Consider the following 18,584-nt stretch of genomic DNA (forward strand, 5'->3'; position numbering starts at 1 on the left):
TGTCTAGGTCAATGTGGATAGGTCAATGTGGATGTATAGGGTTTGGGGCTCCTTCAAGTTAGGGAACCACTGTTTTACATGGAATTTAGGCTATTGTTATTCTTTCTATCCAGTTATGTTAAATGCTGTTACTGTAATTTTCTGTATCAGCAGCTGATGTTGTTGCTGAGCTCCACTGCAGCAGAAACACTGGAAACAGTTTGATGTTTGCAAGTTGTGGAAGTTGAGAAAATGATTCCTTCACTGTTGTAGCGGTCTGATTATTGCACACAGAACTTTGCACTGATTTTCAACCTTGACTTCTGTTTTTTGAGCATCATTCTCTTTTTCTGCACCATCCTGCTACATGGTCATATTACCAGTACAACACAGTCTTCGACTGCTTTCTACTGGAATAACTGGAGGTTAGGTGCCTTCAGAGGTAGTTGTTGAGTGCAGGTCAGAAATGTTACAAATTTACGTCCAAATATCCGCTCCATTTCCCACAAGTCCAATTAAGATTTGGGTTATTATTAGTTCTTGCACATCCAGTTCTCAAATACACATTGTCCACATCCAATTCTTTCCTTGCCTAAGTTTGTGTTTATTATGCTTCTCTTGTTCTTGTTCTTGTGTTTACAGTGTTTTCTAAATGAAAAGTGACATTCTTTTAATTAAAATCGAAATTAGTTAAAAAAAAAAACAGACTATAGGCTAATGAAAAAAAACTGTATCACTCAAATAAAGAAGGGCAGTAACATCATCATCCTGTCTGGGAGTAAAGCAAGCTTCTTCTCCAACTGAAGCTTCTCTGTTTCATCGGCCCTCTGAATATTTACCAAATAAAATGCTCTTGTTTAGTCCAGACACCTCAGTGATGGTGTGGTCTTCCTCTGAAGAGTTAGTTAGGGTTAGTAACTGTAACTCTAGCATTAATCATTCAGCAGGTGTGGAGAATTTATGGCCTAATGAGCCGATCAAATTACTTTTCCCTGGTGGATTTATGTTTTCTTAAGGGTAAGTCAGTAAGTAAGTAAAGTTTGTTTATATAGCACCTTTCACAGAGCAAAGTCAAAGTGCTTCACAGGAGTAAAATAGTTAAAATAAGACCATCAAATAGTAAAAAACAATAAAACATAAAAACAAAGGACATAATAATAATAGGCAAATGCGAATTGTGCTTTGGCCATTAACAGTTTTAATTGGATTTTTTCATAATCAACATTGGATGATGGGTAGAAACCATATAAATTGTAAAATAATTATGATTATTAAAAGTATTTTGGATAGCTTACAGATAGTAAAGTAGCCTAAAGTCCATAGCGTCACCTTTAGTTTGCATCTTGAGAGCATTAACCAAAACGAGGCAGGGGGATGAGAACGATTGCAGATTTACTGATCGCCTACATGAACGCACGTTGAGACGGGTTTGTGGCTTGGAACTGTAATTTGAACGTGAAACACTGCAAAAAGAGTGAAACACACAAAAAGAGCGGGAGAAAAAACACTTTAATGCAACAAGGCCTTAGTTACTATTGGTTACTGTTACAAATCCACTTATGATCCTGGTTATTATTGGTTATCATCATCATTAAGTCTGCTGGAGTCCATCTTGTGTGAAAGAGGTCTGAAAAGAGAAAACTCTTCTATGTGCTGCAGTTCTGCAGTCAGAATCCTACGTGCAGCACATATAGCTGCAGTCTGCATGTAGTTTGTCACAGCAGCCGTTGGTTGACTACAGCAGATAGTGGACTTTACCTACACACTTTCCAATCAATTGTAATAGTCACTAATTAGACGGAAGATGGGAAAAATCAATGGATGCCTGAAATGCCTTTTTATTTTCTTCAATGTATTGTTTGGGGTAAGTGGAAAAACTATTTATTTCTGTTTTTATTATTTCAGTTTCTTTGCAAATCCAATTATAAGGCACACACTCTAGTAGAGTAGCTTGCATTAAGATAGTTGACTAATGATGGTTAAAAATCCATATTTTGAGTATTTTAACCTCCAGATGCACAGACTTGTGTAAGAGCAGGACGTGGAAAAATGTAGACTTTTTGAGTTGAAAGTAGTTTGGTTCAGTGAAGTTTATTTGCAACAACAGATAAAACACAAAAAAAGAGATTAGAAAAAAGGAGTCAAAGAAAATGTGAAGCTCAAAGAGAGAGAATTAAAAACAAAGATGTTAAAAAGGAGACAAGTGAACTGGGTGAAACTGCTGATTAATTAAAACAGACTGAACTCTTTAAGGGCAAATTCACCAAAACAGAATTCACATCAGTTCTTCATGTGGCATTAATTTAAGCTTTTTTTTTTTATTTCAACAGTTTTACCTTTTTGTGTTTGGACATAAGCATTTGGAGTTATGTTGAATGATTTTAAGAGGATATAAATATTTCAATAGTAAAGTGTCAATTGATAGAAGTGGAATAAAATTGAAAGTGGATAAAACATTGAAAAAAGAATGACGCATGACGTTTGAAGCATTTTTCCTAAACAGATCCATTGTTCCCGACTTGAGTAAACAGTGGCTTCCTGGAACAGAACATGGAATAAAGCCAAAAAACACCAGCGGAGAAACAGATTAAATTTCAGGTTGAAGATTGTTGAAGTTTGTTTCGCTGAAGGTCAAATGTTTCACCTTCACCTTCACTGCAGAAAGATCTTTTCAGCTCCACGGGATGTGTGTGTGTGGATGTGTGTGTGTGTGTGTGTGTCAAACAAAGTACAAACATGAAGGACAGTAACACAATGCTAAGAAGTAGAAAAAAGAGAATTTGAGCAGACCGCTCCTGTTTGAGGAACATTTTACAGCAGTTCAGCACAGTTTACAGCAGGGTTACGGTTAGTAACCAGGGCTTCCTCAACTCTCTCATGTTGTGAACTTTACTTTGCAGCACAAACCTCCTTTCAAAGGGAAGGAGAACACATTAAAACGACAGCTGCCAAACATCCATGAATGCAACTCAAACAACAGCTGTGGCACCAGATTAGATTAAATTAGATTACATTACATTACATACGAATGCGAATACGAATACGAAACTTGCTTGTGTTGTATGCAAATCTCATGTGTAAGTCGCTTTGGATAAAAGCGTCTGCCAAATGTGAAATTGAAATTGAATTGAAATTGAATTACATTAAATTTGAATACTATCCATGGGGGAACTGGGTTGTTGCAGCACAGAATAGCATATAGAAATCAGAGTAATGAAGATAACATAATTAGTAATTACGAAAATGTTATAGCAAATAGATCAATAAAGATACAACGTCTCCATGGACAGATTCATGTTGAAGTGGATTTTCCATGCGTCGCATTATCAGGTGTAAAGATCTGCAATAGAGTAGAATCCTGCTAGATAATCCAACAAGATTTACAAGAGCAGAACCAAGTAGAAAAGGACAGAAGAACGGTGAGTTGCTGCTTTGAGAAGGAGGTTTTGTTGCTGAGCTGATCTCCCTCCAGCTGAAGGTTTGTCTGTTTATTAGAGCCTGGACTCCCTCTAGTGATACAGTGTGAGAATGACTGTAAAAGCAGAAGCACAGTAAAGTACAGAATAGAACCAGCACACACTGATGCAAATACAATAGAGCAGAAATTACCGAGTTCATTAGCACAGTTGTAATGTGTGAAATTCAACCATAATATGTAGATTTGATCCTATTTAGGGTTTATTATTTACTTTTATTAAATAATAAAAAAATGGTGTCCTGTTCTAGTTGGCTGGAGAAACGGTTAAAGTGGCTGGCAAGTTACTGGATGGACCAGTCATTGTGGCTGATGGACAAAAACATTTCCTGTGGCTTTTATTTTGTTAAGTTGGGTTAGATAAATTAAGATTTGTGTCGGATCAAAGTAATAATGTCAGGTGGTTTGTGTCTGATCAATAATGTAAGGTTATTTGTGTCTGATTAATAACATCAGGTGGTTTGTCTCTGATCAATAACATCAGGTGGTTTGTCTCTGATCAATAACATCAGGTGGTTTGTCTCTGATCAATAACATCAGGTGGTTTGTCTCTGATCAGATCGTGGGCGCTCTGCTGATCCTGGGAGCGGTGAAGGCCAGCGGCTACAAACAGGAGGTGAGACACATGAACACTTCATCTGCTCCAGGGTCGCTTTGAGACGCACACGCATGTTCACATGTTCACATGTTCTCATGTTCGCATGTTCGCATGTTCACATGTTCACATGTGCTCATGTGCTCATGTTCTCATGTTCTCATGTGCTCATGTTCTCATGTTCTCATGTGCTCATGTGCTCATGTGCTCATGTTCGCATGTTCGCATGTTCGCATGTTCATATGTACACAAAGGGGTCAGAGGTCAGGGAGGACATGTTCTCTAACCACCGGACACATGGAACAGGACAACAGACACTAACAGACAAACACAGCAGTACAGTACAGACAGACACATGGAACAACAGACTGACAGTACAGACACATGGAACAACAGACTAACAGACAGTACAGACACATGGAACAACAGACTGACAGTACAGACACATGGAACAACAGACTAACAGACAGTACAGACACATGGAACAACAGACAGTACAGACACATGGAACAACAGACTAACAGACAGTACAGACACATGGAACAACAGACTTACAGTACAGACACATGGAACAACAGACTTACAGACAGTACAGACACATGGAACAACAGACAGTACAGACACATGGAACAACAGACTAACAGACAGTACAGACACATGGAACAACAGACTTACAGTACAGACACATGGAACAACAGACTTACAGACAGTACAGACACATGGAACAACAGACAGTACAGACACATGGAACAACAGACTAACAGACAGTACAGACACATGGAACAACAGACTTACAGTACAGACACATGGAACAACAGACTAACAGACAGTACAGACACATGGAACAACAGACAGTACAGACACATGGAACAACAGACTTACAGTACAGACACATGGAACAACAGACTGACAGACAGTACAGACACATGGAACAACAGACAGTACAGACACATGGAACAACAGACTTACAGTACAGACACATGGAACAACAGAATAACAGACAGTACAGACACATGGAACAACAGACTTACAGTACAGACACATGGAACAACAGAATAACAGACAGTACAGACACATGGAACAACAGACTGACAGACAGTACAGACACATGGAACAACAGACAGTACAGACACATGGAACAACAGACTTACAGTACAGACACATGGAACAACAGAACAACAGACAGTACAGACACATGGAACAACAGACTTACAGACACATGGAACAACAGAATAACAGACAGTACAGACACATGGAACAACAGACTGACAGTACAGACACATGGAACAACAGAATAACAGACAGTACAGACACATGGAACAACAGACTGACAGTACAGACACATGGAACAACAGACAGTACAGACACATGGAACAACAGACTTACAGACACATGGAACAACAGAATAACAGACAGTACAGACACATGGAACAACAGACAGTACAGACACATGGAACAACAGACTAACAGACAGTACAGACACATGGAACAACAGACTTACAGTACAGACACATGGAACAACAGACTTACAGACAGTACAGACACATGGAACAACAGACAGTACAGACACATGGAACAACAGACTAACAGACAGTACAGACACATGGAACAACAGACTTACAGTACAGACACATGGAACAACAGACTTACAGACAGTACAGACACATGGAACAACAGACAGTACAGACACATGGAACAACAGACTAACAGACAGTACAGACACATGGAACAACAGACTTACAGTACAGACACATGGAACAACAGACTAACAGACAGTACAGACACATGGAACAACAGACTTACAGTACAGACACATGGAACAACAGACTAACAGACAGTACAGACACATGGAACAACAGACAGTACAGACACATGGAACAACAGACTAACAGACAGTACAGACACATGGAACAACAGACAGTACAGACACATGGAACAACAGACTTACAGTACAGACACATGGAACAACAGACTAACAGACAGTACAGACACATGGAACAACAGACAGTACAGACACATGGAACAATAGACTTACAGTACAGACACATGGAACAACAGACTGACAGACAGTACAGACACATGGAACAACAGACAGTACAGACACATGGAACAACAGACTTACAGTACAGACACATGGAACAACAGAATAACAGACAGTGCAGACACATTGAACAACAGACAGTACAGACACATGGAACAACAGACTGACAGTACAGACACATGGAACAACAGACTTACAGACAGTATAGACACATGGAACAACAGACTAACAGACAGTACAGACACATGGAACAACAGACTTACAGTACAGACACATGGAACAACAGACTAACAGACAGTACAGACACATGGAACAACAGACAGTACAGACACATGGAACAACAGACTAACAGACAGTACAGACACATGGAACAACAGACAGTACAGACACATGGAACAACAGACTTACAGTACAGACACATGGAACAACAGACTGACAGACAGTACAGACACATGGAACAACAGACAGTACAGACACATGGAACAACAGACTTACAGTACAGACACATGGAACAACAGAATAACAGACAGTGCAGACACATTGAACAACAGACAGTACAGACACATGGAACAACAGACAGTACAGACACATGGAACAACAGACTTACAGACACATGGAACAACAGAATAACAGACAGTACAGACACATGGAACAACAGACTGACAGTACAGACACATGGAACAACAGAATAACAGACAGTACAGACACATGGAACAACAGACAGTACAGACACATGGAACAACAGAATAACAGACAGTACAGACACATGGAACAACAGACAGTACAGACACATGGAACAACAGAATAACAGACAGTACAGACACATGGAACAACAGACTGACAGACAGTACAGACACATGGAACAACAGACAGTACAGACACATGGAACAACAGAATAACAGACAGTACAGACATTTCGGCCCGCAACGGTCTTCATCAGATTGCAAAGAATATAATGGCTGACACTCTGATGAAGGCCAAAACGACAACAGAGTGATTTTAATAGTGTAGAACAAATAATTACATTTATATAGTGAGCAGAGTGATGCCTCTTCACTTGATCTGCTGGAGCGGAGCAGTCAGCCGAGGTCAGGACATTATGGTCATGACATTATGAAGCAATTCCAGGTAATCAAACGGCAAGATGTCCAAATGGCGCTGCTGGTCAGATGCTGATAACATGGGCGTAGGCAGCCCATGCTCCCCGGGAGGAAACACTTTCAAAAAACAGCTCTGCAATACTCTTTTCTAGCTAACTTTTAAAAAGACTATCTGATGAAATTGACCAGATAAATAAGAAAGAATAAACTCCCATAGATGAACAGTTTGTCATACAAACATGATTAAAATTACAATGGTAAATGGACTGCATTTATATAACGCTTTTCTAGTCTACCGACCACTCAAAGCGCTTTACATCATGCCTACATTCACCCGTTCTCACACACATTCACACACCGATGGCAGCAAGCTCCCACGCAGGCTGCTGGCCAACCATCAGGAGCAGTTTGGGGTTCAGTATCTCGCCCAAGGACACTTCCACATGCGGACCGGAGGAGCCGGGGATCGAACCACCGACCTTCTGATTAGTGGACGACCCGCTCTACCTCCTGAGCCACAGCCGCCCAATAACACCAATAAAAATATGAATAAGTACAGATTTCTGTCTTGGAATTTTTATGTAGTTGTGTAACTTCCAACTTACTTCTCTGATATTATCTGGTTTCTAGTCATTCATTTTTTGTGGTGCACAGATCCATTTTAAGAGCAAAGTATGTTTTTTCTCCAAGCCCTGCTGCGACTGGCTTTAGCTTGAAAAGTTATTAATAATAAAGTAGTCTACATATAAAAAGCCAGCACAGTACCTGATTGATTACAGTAGAATAATGATCCATGCAAAGCAACGTTTCAGACAAGATGCAAGCCATCCAACATGGTAAAGAATGAAGTTAGCTTCTCCCTTCAGCAGCCACGATCACTAGTCTACTTAGCTAAACTGATGGTCACCAAACACTAGCTTGACCAAGTCTAACAGATTCATAGTCATGCTGCTAACTGCCAGTTAGACAGCAGGCTGATGTCTGCTGCTACTGGTGTTACTGCTGGTTAATGTCAAAATGGCAATTTTTGTCACCTCAAGCTCTGTTGAAGCTACTGAACTAACGTTAACAAGACTGGAGTCACTTTAGCTGCAAAACAACTAGCTTGCCATTTTAATCATCACAGATGAAATATGGTGTTGTAATAATATCAGAGATAGATTTCTTACAAGCATAAAGGAGACAGAAGCAAATAGACAGAGGCCAAATAACCAATGGACAGAGCTGTCTGTGCTTTTTGGAGGCAGTGGCAACAAAGCTATTAATATTCTGTTGACAGTCAAGAGATAAGAAGACTAACTATTTATATACATTGTTTTCCTCCTTGGCACAACAGCATACCTTTCATTTGTGCTTGCACATCCTCTGTTCCTCACATCTGTCTTCCTCTCACTCTCTCTTATTAGCATCTGTTCATCTATGGGAGTTTATTTCTTATTTATCTGGTCAATTTCATCAGATAGTCTTTTTAAAAGTTACTAGAAAAGAGTATTGCAGAGTTGTTTTTTGAAAATGTTTCCTCCCGGGGAGCATGCCCCGGGACCCCCCTACCTACGCCCATGGTGTTCTTTAAAACAGGTTTCAGGGAAGAATTCACCGTTCCTAACCACACTGCTTTTCCAGAGACAGGGAGGTAATCTTTTGTTTGGCTTGTTTGTCCAAATGCATGTGGAGGGAAGTGAATGAGTGTGTTGCTCAATCAGGCTGGAATGGCTTGGCTCACTCTGGGTTCTTAACTGAGAGCAGATGAACCCCAGGAGGAAGTTTTCCACTGCTTGTTGTTTTGTTTTCTTTCCAGAACAGAAACAAGGAGGGGTCAAGTAATATTATCAGACCAGGAGCAGAAAACAAGGAGGGGTCAGAGAGCATTATAACACTAGGATGAGAAAACAAGGACGGGTCAAGCAGCATTATAATAGGCTACTATACACTTGCCTTGCCTAAGATGAGAAAACAAGGAGGAGTCAAATACAACCATAATACTAGCTAGCAAGCGACCAGTAATTTACCACACAGATTTTCAGGTTTTACACTCTGAACTGTAGCTTGTTAATGTTTACTGTCATTAGATCCTGTAATGTTAGTCTAGTCAGATACTGTAGTATCATACAGTATCTGTTCTGTACTATACTGAGGGACCTGCTGTGTTTTTTTCATTTTCAGCCCCACACAGCAGGGAATCTATGGATCGCTTTGTTGGCCGCTCTGTTCTCCGCTTTCTGATCACTTGGTGAAGGTGAAGCAAGGAGTCAGGCTGCAGACATACATATACAGTATATAATTCCTCTCTTCCTCCTGTAGTTGTTGGACCCACAGACAGTATTGTCTGTAGCTGCTGGACCCACAGACAGTATTGTCTGTAGCTGTTGGACCCACAGACAGTATTGTTTGTAGCTGTTGGACCCACAGACAGTATTGTCTGTAGCTGTTGGACCCACAGACAGTATTGTCTCCAGTCAGCTGTCAGTTGAAGCTCCGCTGCCTCTTGCTGCAACAATGAGTCCAAACTGTTTGTCAGAATATCTCCAGAAAAGCTACAGGAGGAGAGGAATTATATAGAGACACAAAACTGACAAACTTTAAACCAATTCTGATTCTATGCTATTTAATTCTAATTATGATGCACAATTGACCTCTGACCTCCTTACTTATTGGTTGCTTGTAATGTTGCTGATCTAGGAAATGAAGCTTAATCTACTGTTGACCTCACTGTTAGTCACTAAGTCACCAAAAAAAACAAAAAAGATACACTTTGCGGTTCCATGCAGAGGAAGCTTTAGCTATTTTATATTTTCCACATAAAACACAAAGGATTGTGGGTAATCTTGTAGCCAACCTCCATGTGTTTACCACATGTGTGGCTGCTGGGCAGATGAGCCACAGCAGGGAGATTTCTTCTGTTGGTTCTTTTGTTCTCCATCGTGTGGTCTAGGAGCAGAAAACAAGGAGAGGTCAGACGACTGGGAGCAGACAAGTCAATCAGCATCATTATACTAGGGTCAGAAAACAAGGAGTGGTCAATCAGCATCATTATACCAGGGTCAGAAAACAAGAAGTGGTCAATCAGCATTATTAGACTAGGGTCAGAAAACAGTGTTGGTGTTACAGTCATGCAGTTATTCTGCTCTGGTCCATCTTGTATTATTGTAACTGGGTTGTGTTGGTGCAACCCTAACCCATGAACCTCTGCTGGTACCGGGTGTCACCATTGTACAGTTACTATCTACTTACTCCTGTATATGTGTCATATCATCATCATCATCATCATCATCATCATCATCGTGGTGCAGCTGGCGGTGGCAGGAAGTCCGAACCTTGGCTGGTACTGGGTGTTCGCCCTCGGTGTTCTCTTCATCTCCTGCCTGGGAGTCTTCGCAGGATGTGCAGAGAAGGAGCTGGTCCTCAAAGTGGTAGGTACACCACAGATGGTACCAACATGACGGGGATCCATAATCCATTATGGTGTACATTGATCAGTTGGATGACTGACAATTGATAATATTGTTGGATACTAATATTGTTTAATGTGGTTGGGCAGTTTGCAGGCTTCATGGTGGCTGGACTGCTCATCATGATGATTATTGGGATCATCATCGCTGCCTACAGAAATAAGGTATCTAGCACAGTATCTATCTGTCTATGTCTATTTGTTTATCTATTTACCGACTTATGTTATTGATGAAGATGACGATGGCGGTGGTGATGCTAACGCTGCTCTCTCTGTCCTCACAGATCAAAGCTGAATTTGACAGCGCCTCCTCAGAAGTAGCTGAGAAGTACATGGCACAAGAAGGATTCAAACGGTTTCTCAGTGGATTCCAGCAAAGTGTACTGTACTCCATTTACTGTTAACTCTTATTTATGTAGGCTGGCTAAGAACACGTTCTTACTGAAGGTGCAATGTGTAATATTTCTGCTTTCTGAAGCATAATGACTTTAGGCATGAGGACAAAGGCGGGCGTGAGGACTACTGCTTTGTTAGCCTGGGAGCTAGCTAGAGTTAGCATACCTTGATGCTTACCATTTTTTGTAATTCTGTCTTGACTAATTAGCCTTCTAACTAATGTTACAAACTTGGCTCAGGTTTGTAACAAATAAGAGTCCATACACCACTTCAAAATTCAAAGTAATTTATTTAACTAAGAAAGCAAATAAGGTCAAAAACCGTGGAGTGTGAGAGTTTGGAGAATCAGCAGTGTGATACATGGAGAGCGGATTGTAAGTGTTGTATAGTGTAAAACTGAAGAACCAACCTAAAGGTAAAGTGGTAACCATGAGGAGGTGGTGGAGGCTGCCCAGAACGAGTGAGGCTACAGGGCAGCACTGATGACCCACCCAGACCTAAACCTAAAGGCTGTTTTATGGTTATAAGACAAGTGTCAACAGGTGTCTTACAAAAAGTGTCGGACAACACTGGGGCATTTATGCTCAAATGACGTATCGGGAGACGTCTGCACAAGCTGTCTCAAATACACACACACACACACAGAGCTATGGTAGTGTTACAGCCCAGCTCACAGGAGTAACAATGAGGAGAGCCATACGCCAAGGTAAAAGTTAAAACAATGATTTATTACATAAACTAGGGGAACATAACTAGACAACACAAACTACCAAACCAAAAGAGAAAAGAAAACCAAAAACAACAGAACAAAAGGTGTGCATGGGTGAGGAGGGAGAGACACTGAATGGTCTGAAGGCTTTTAAAGCCCAAGGAGTTCACCGGGCCCAGGTGCACTCCATCAGCCTCAACGACGACCCCGCCCACCAGACTCCTGCAAGACAGAGCCAGGAGAGTGGGAGGGTCGTCACAGTAGCTAATCACGGTGACATTATAGTAAATTAACGGGCATAATAAGCTTATCGTTACCTGTCACGAAGACCTCTCTATCGCTGTTTTGCTGCCGATACGTCCGTCCGCACCAAGAGCTGCAGCAGTTTCCCCCAGTTTGTTGTTTTTTGTGCGTCTTTAAAATCCTCCGTGACGAGTCGTGACGATGGCAACGATAGAACACTTGGTCCAGCCAACCAATGAAAATGTAAGACAAATCAATGACGGCGTCTGCGACCTTACAAATTTCGACAAGACACTGTCCGATGATGCACTTTTTGTACTAACTGGCATGTATATAAATTCTGCAAGTATATAATCCACCAAACAACTTGCATTTTAACAAAATTCCAACTTTTATATTCGGTTCACGCCTGCTGGCTCAGCGGTGTATTTGGTGGACCAACACGGTTAACGATACGCCAGCATTGAGCTAGAAAATATACATGTTACCTTTAACCAGGCTAGCTGACTAAGATCACATTCTTAGGTTTAGGGTTAGGTTGGTACAGTATATTGCTGGTACAGTATATTGTTGGTACAGTATATTGTTCTCCCTGCATTGGAGGAGCCAAGCGAAGGGCTGGTGGATGTTATTCAAGCTGCTCCTGTCTGGACAAGTCCCATGTACAAACTCTCAATGATCAGGGTTGGGTTTTGGAAATATACTAATCTAGAAGTTAGGGTTAATCATGTGGTTGAGGTTATCGTTCTTAATGTTTCCAAAGATCATTTAAAATTGGGTTTAACTCGGTAGTCGTGGTTGAGGTTAGGGTTAGGGTTCGGTAAGGGTTAGTACCTGGCAAAGCCTATGCCAAGCTGCTGGAGCTCCAGCTGATGTTCAGATTTTCCGATTCAGGAGGAACAAGGCAGATTTCATCCTGGTCGCAGAACAGTGGACCAGCTTTTTACTCTCAAAAATCGAGGATCCTGGGAATTTACTAATTCTAATGTGTTTTGTGGATTTGGAGAAGGCCTGTGTTCTTATTCTTATCTATGCATCATCTACTGCTGCAACAGTCCAGGTTCACCTTGAGGATCACTAAAGTTTATCAAAATTAAATCTAAATAATGTCTCTCCCTATAGACCCATTGCTGTGGAGTGGTGAGTGCCAAGGACTGGGTCGATGAGATCCCTGATTCATGTGAATGCCGTGGCTACAGTGGATGTACAGCAAGACCTCAGGTTGGTTTAGCTAACTGATACATGAAGATATCTGATGTCCAACATCTCTGATTCAAAAGAAACAGACAGTTTTTGTTGCTTTCATTTTTTTCATGGTATTTAGTCAGGGTGATTCAGATGTGTAATAGATCACAGTAATTCTTCATGCGCTTATCTTTTTCCATAAACCATCTGGTATCATCAGACAGAGCTGCAGTAACTCTGTATGTTTTCTGTGGATTTGCCTTATGGACGTATTCATGTGAATTTATGCCCTTTTTGGTGAATGTTGGGCACTGTACACTCCTGTTAGTGTTATAAATATAATCTGCTGTTACTGTCCAGTTCATCTGTTTGTCCAGTTACTAGCTGATGTTCACTAACAGGGTTTTTAGTTACAGTAAATTAAAAAAGTAATTCTGTCCTGATGTTAGATCTTCATATCAGGTTTCCATTATTTGACACAGCAGCAGAGCAGTGGGCCATCTTTTCAAAATAAAAGTTGCAAAGTTGTCATAGTGACTATATTTTCCCCACATTTCCTTATAGGCACGCACAGGTCCAGATCAAGTCTATGCACAGGTAATCAATCAATCAACCAACCAACCAATCAAGAAATCAACCAATCAGTGATGTTGTTAACTAATTACACATTCTCTGTCTCCTCTTCTCTAGACCTGCAGTGGTCTCATATTTTCATTTTTCGACATTTTCTTTAAAATTGGCATGGGAATCTTCTTTGGATTTGCTGTCACCGCAGTAAGCTAGACCGTCATCCTAGTTTTTTTGTTGTGAAAATGTGTTGGCGTGTGTGTGTGTGTGTGTGTGTGTGCAAAAAGGGTCTTGACATGAAAATGTACATTGTAAAAATCAAAGTGCCAAGTATATTTAAGTAATAATAATAATAACCTTATTTGTATCGCACCTTTCATAACCAATATAGGCCAAAGTGCTTCACATAAAAGGTAAAAATAAAAACAAAGGGTAAAATGGTAGACGTACAAAGCTAAGAAATTAACAGTAATAAAATGTAGGCCTATGGAACAAATAAAAGTGTAAAACAGGGTAAGAGAAATAAAATAAAATAGATAAATAAATACAACATACTATAAATATAGTAATAGATAAAAAAATAAAAAGCCATGGACATAAAATAAACTTAATTAAATGCCAGATTAAAAAGATAGGTCTTTAACCTCTTCTTAAAAATACCAAGCGTGCTGTTCTGAGCTCTAGAGGAGCGTTCCACAGTTTAGGGGCGTAGAAGCAGAAGGCAACAGGAGTCTAGGCGGCTTGTAATAAAAGCGTGTATAAGCATTTCTGCATTTTTCTGAGTTAAAAAAGGTCTCACTTTGACTATATTCCTAAAATGAAAGATGGCTGTCTTTGGGACCTTGTTAAAATGGGAGTTAAAGTTAAGGTCAGAATCTAAAATTACTCCCAAATCTGTTACTTCGGTTTTGACCTGTTCATCCAGACAGCCCAGCGTTGAGCGTAGTTTGTCTCTTTTTGCTTTAGGTCCTACAAGGAGAATTTGTTTTTTTCTTCATTTAATTGTAAAAAGTTTTTGCTCATCCAAATATTGATGTCAGTGAGACAGGCAATAAGGGCACTCAGAGCATTAGGGTCATCCGGTGAAACGGATATAATTGTGTGTCATCTGCGTCGCAATGGTAATTGACGTTGTGATGCCTAATGATGTGACCAAGTGGGAGAATATAGAGAGAATAAAATAGGGCCAAGAATACTACCTTGAGGAATGCCATAATCAATATCAGCTGTCTGAGATACATAATCACCCAGGCTAACAAAGAACTGTCTCCCGGTTAGATAAGAGCAGAACCAATCAGGACCAGTATCAGAGAGACCAATCAGAACAGTATCAGAGAGACCAATCAGAACAGTATCAGAGAGACCTACCCATTTCTCAATTCTGTCAAATTAAACACTGTGGTCAGTTGTATCAAGTGCAGCGCTCAGATCTAGAAGGACGAGGACAGACACTTTATTTGCATCAACAGTATTTCTAAGATCATGAACTACTTTGAGAAGAGCTGTTTCAGTGCTGCGGTCGGTCCGAACACCTGACTGGACATTATCTATCGTGACGTTTTTGGCTAGGTGATGATATACTTGGTTAAAAACGATCTTCTCTAGGACTTTGCCAAGGAAGGGGAGGTTAGAAATGGGTCTGAAACTGTTGAGGTCAGCAGTGTCCAGATTGGGTTTCTTAAGCAGAGGTTTTACTGCTAATGTGAAGGCTTTGGGGAATATGCCCGATTGTAGAGAAGAGTTTATTATCTTGGTCGTATCCTGGGAGCGGCAGTGAAAGCTGTCAATAAAAAGCTTTGTTGGAATAGGGTCGAGAACACAGGTGGATGACTTTTGTGTCTTTAAAAAATGATGCAAATTCTTCGCATTTAAGAACAGACACAAGCAAAAGAATGTTGATAGTAGAGAAAAGGACTTTGGGGTTGTTTTTATTCACAGAAATGGTCGTTGAGGAATGGGCTTTCTCCTTCCTGACAGCATTACTGTAAATGCATATCTGTTCCTTAAACATATAAAAATGAACATGCAGTTTACTTTTCCTCCAATTTTTTTTCAGCTGGCAAATATTGACATTCTCCAGAATAACTTATGGGATTGATACCTTTTCTGGCTTGAACAGGGCAGCTGTGTCTCAGGCATTTCTTAATTTACTAAGAAAGGTGCATGAGAAGAGGGTGGGGTAACATGAACAGAATGTGCAGATATGCTGACTGTATATGAATTGCTAGCTGGCCAAGTTTCTGAAAAACTCAAGATGGAGCTGCAGGGTTTTGGTTCAGATGGGTTTGGGTTCAGAGGGGTTAGGGTTCAGAGGGGTTTGCGTTCAGATGGGTTTGGGTTCAGAGGGGTTAGGGTTCAGATGGGTTAGGGTTCAGAGGGGTTAGGGTTCAGAGGGGTTTGGGTTCAGATGGGTTTGGGTTCAGATGGGTTTGGGTTCAAAGGGGTTAAGGTTCAGAGGGTTTTGGGTTCAGATGGGTTTGGGTTCAGATGGGTTAAGTTTGTGAACAGCTCTCCCATGACTGCCCCTTCATCTAACAGCTGAACAGTTGGTTAGCGAGCCACCGGTCAGCAGGCCGCTCCCGTCACTACGAAGCTCTATAAATACGAACAGCCAGCAGTGGTTCGGTTCAAGCATGAAGCTCGTGAAGCTGTTGGGTTTAGGGTTTTTCTTCTGGTCGAAGTTATCCATCGCTTCCGCAGTCCAGACTGTGAGGGTGAGGTCAGGCGTCAAACCCCTGTGGTTGGGTTCGGTAAGAATCATTCAACCGCCGGACCGTTGTGTAGAGCCACCGGCACTTCTGGGCAAAATAGAACGAACAAATCATTTTGAACGAATCGTTCTCGAGCTCGAATCACAGAGTCTGCAGTTGTACGTATTTTGCATGACTTTGTACGTTATTATTAAAATGGTATGATAACATAATAAAGAAAATCTAATTTAAACAGATTTGCCGTGTGCTGTCACCATGCATGTATTACCCTGACTCCCTCACAATACTAACAAATCAGCCTGTGCTGCCCTCGGCAGGACTAAAGGCTGTGCAGCATGTAAAGACAGTAAGACAGACAGACAGACAGACAGACAGACTGTCTGTCTGTCTGTCTGTCTGTCTGATGACCTGTCTGTCTGTCTGTCTGTCTGTCTGATGACCTGTCTGTCTGTCTGTCTGTCTGATGACCTGTCTGTCTGTCTGTCTGTCTGTCTGTCTGTCTGTCTGTCTGTCTGTCTGATGACCTGTCTGTCTGTCTGTCTGTCTGTCTGTCTGTCTGTCTGTCTGTCTGTCTGTCTGATGACCTGTCTGTCTGTCTGTCTGTCTGTCTGATGACCTGTCTGTCTGTCTGTCTGTCTGTCTGTCTGATGACCTGTCTGTCTGTCTGTCTGTCTGTCTGTCTGTCTGTCTGTCTGTCTGTCTGTCTGTCTGATGACCTGTCTGTCTGTCTGTCTGTCTACCTGTCTAGCTGCTGGGCCTGCTGGTCTCCCTGCTGATGATCTACCAGGTGAGGCGTCACGACGGAGCGATGGGAGGACAGTCCATCGCCATGAAGGGTTCTGGGTACTGAGGCGACCCCTGACCCCTGACCCCTGACCTCTGACCTTTAATCCTGCATTGTAACAGGAGGAATCAGGGCTCAAAACATCACTACTCTTTACATTGCAATGACATTTCTGCTTTATTACATAGACATAAAGGAGAGAGAGAGAGAGAGGGAGACAGAAAGAGAGAGACAGAAAGAGAGAGAGACAGAAAGAGAGAGAGACAGAAAGAGAGAGACAGAGAGAGAGAGAGAGACAGAGAGAGAGACAGCATGGAAAAAACAAAGCTTTGTTCTTTCAGCACTATTCTAGAAAATATTCCTTGAATGGAAAACATTTATTGTTGTGACTTATATCTTTTCTGTGTCATTTGATTGTATGCAGATCATATATTGTATAGTCTAGTACTGTCTGTGTGTTTTGGTTAAATAAAGTTTTGAAACATATTGTGGAATCAGCAGGTAAATCCCAGCATCACATGCATTCTGAAAACAAATATGTATTAGAAAAACCAACATGTCCTTCATCAGGGTTTGTAAATCAGTTAATCTAAAAGCTTATATAAATAAAATGGAAATGACAACCAATACACACACACAGGTTCCTGTTGGCTGATCTGAGGTCAGTCGGTGGCTCTTAGGGAACAGAGGGGAACAAAGTTAAAAACGTAAGAAAATACTACAGAACTTTTAGATTGTAAAGTCGTCATTCATATCTACTGGGAATAAACTCTGAAGATACAACATCCAGAAGGCCTCCGCTGTTTTCTAATGTGATCAGTATTACAACTCTGGTTTAATCTGTCCAATACCCACAAAGAAGAAGGAAGAAAACATGGTGGATAGTTTTATTAAACTGTCTGCCAACTGGATTAGTTTCATCATTTCTTTAGATAGAACTGTATTCTGTAATTTGTTCTTTTATGGAACTATATATATATATAGTATATATATATCTAATAAACAGTATATCTGACCACACAGACACTGCATCATGTATGTGACATGTTTTGTTTTACAGGCTACACAACTCTTATAATATCTCAGCTGTGTCCATTAACAGTGTGATGGAACGACTTCACATTGATAGTCTGCTGGCAGTTGGTGCTGTTGCCAAATTTAAAATGACCGACAGGAATTTTACCTGTAAGGTAATTAGAGGTTACGTCTTCGTGTGAGCATGCTCAGTCCAACCTGAAGGAGGTCACTCTGGACAACATACCAGTATTTAATACCACATTGTTATTGATAATATTTTCAGAGTGTAAATACGGCCTGAGCTGGTTGTAGGTTTCTTATCGGTATGAAGGAA

The 18,584-nt window shown here is 40.9% G+C and overlaps 1 protein-coding gene across 1 annotated transcript; it reads left to right on the forward strand.

Moving 5' to 3' along the window:
* Nucleotides 1-1,656: 1,656 nt before the first annotated feature.
* Nucleotides 1,657-17,719, forward strand: LOC139663738 (tetraspanin-8-like). The gene is made up of 9 exons (XM_071542463.1): nt 1,657-1,843; nt 4,014-4,070; nt 10,481-10,600; nt 10,729-10,803; nt 10,923-11,018; nt 13,109-13,207; nt 13,736-13,768; nt 13,862-13,945; nt 17,198-17,719. Exons 1-9 carry the CDS (start codon nt 1,784-1,786, stop codon nt 17,297-17,299), a joined length of 726 nt encoding a protein of 241 aa, XP_071398564.1. The 5' UTR covers nt 1,657-1,783; the 3' UTR covers nt 17,300-17,719.
* The last annotated feature ends 865 nt before the right edge of the window (nt 17,720-18,584 follow it).

This window comes from Centroberyx affinis, unplaced genomic scaffold (assembly GCF_046629955.1).
Source record: "Centroberyx affinis isolate AG114_WGS23_722 - 3 ecotype Tasmania unplaced genomic scaffold, CSIRO-AGI_Caff_v1 ptg004109l_1, whole genome shotgun sequence".
Classification (NCBI taxonomy): Eukaryota; Metazoa; Chordata; class Actinopteri; order Beryciformes; family Berycidae; genus Centroberyx; species Centroberyx affinis.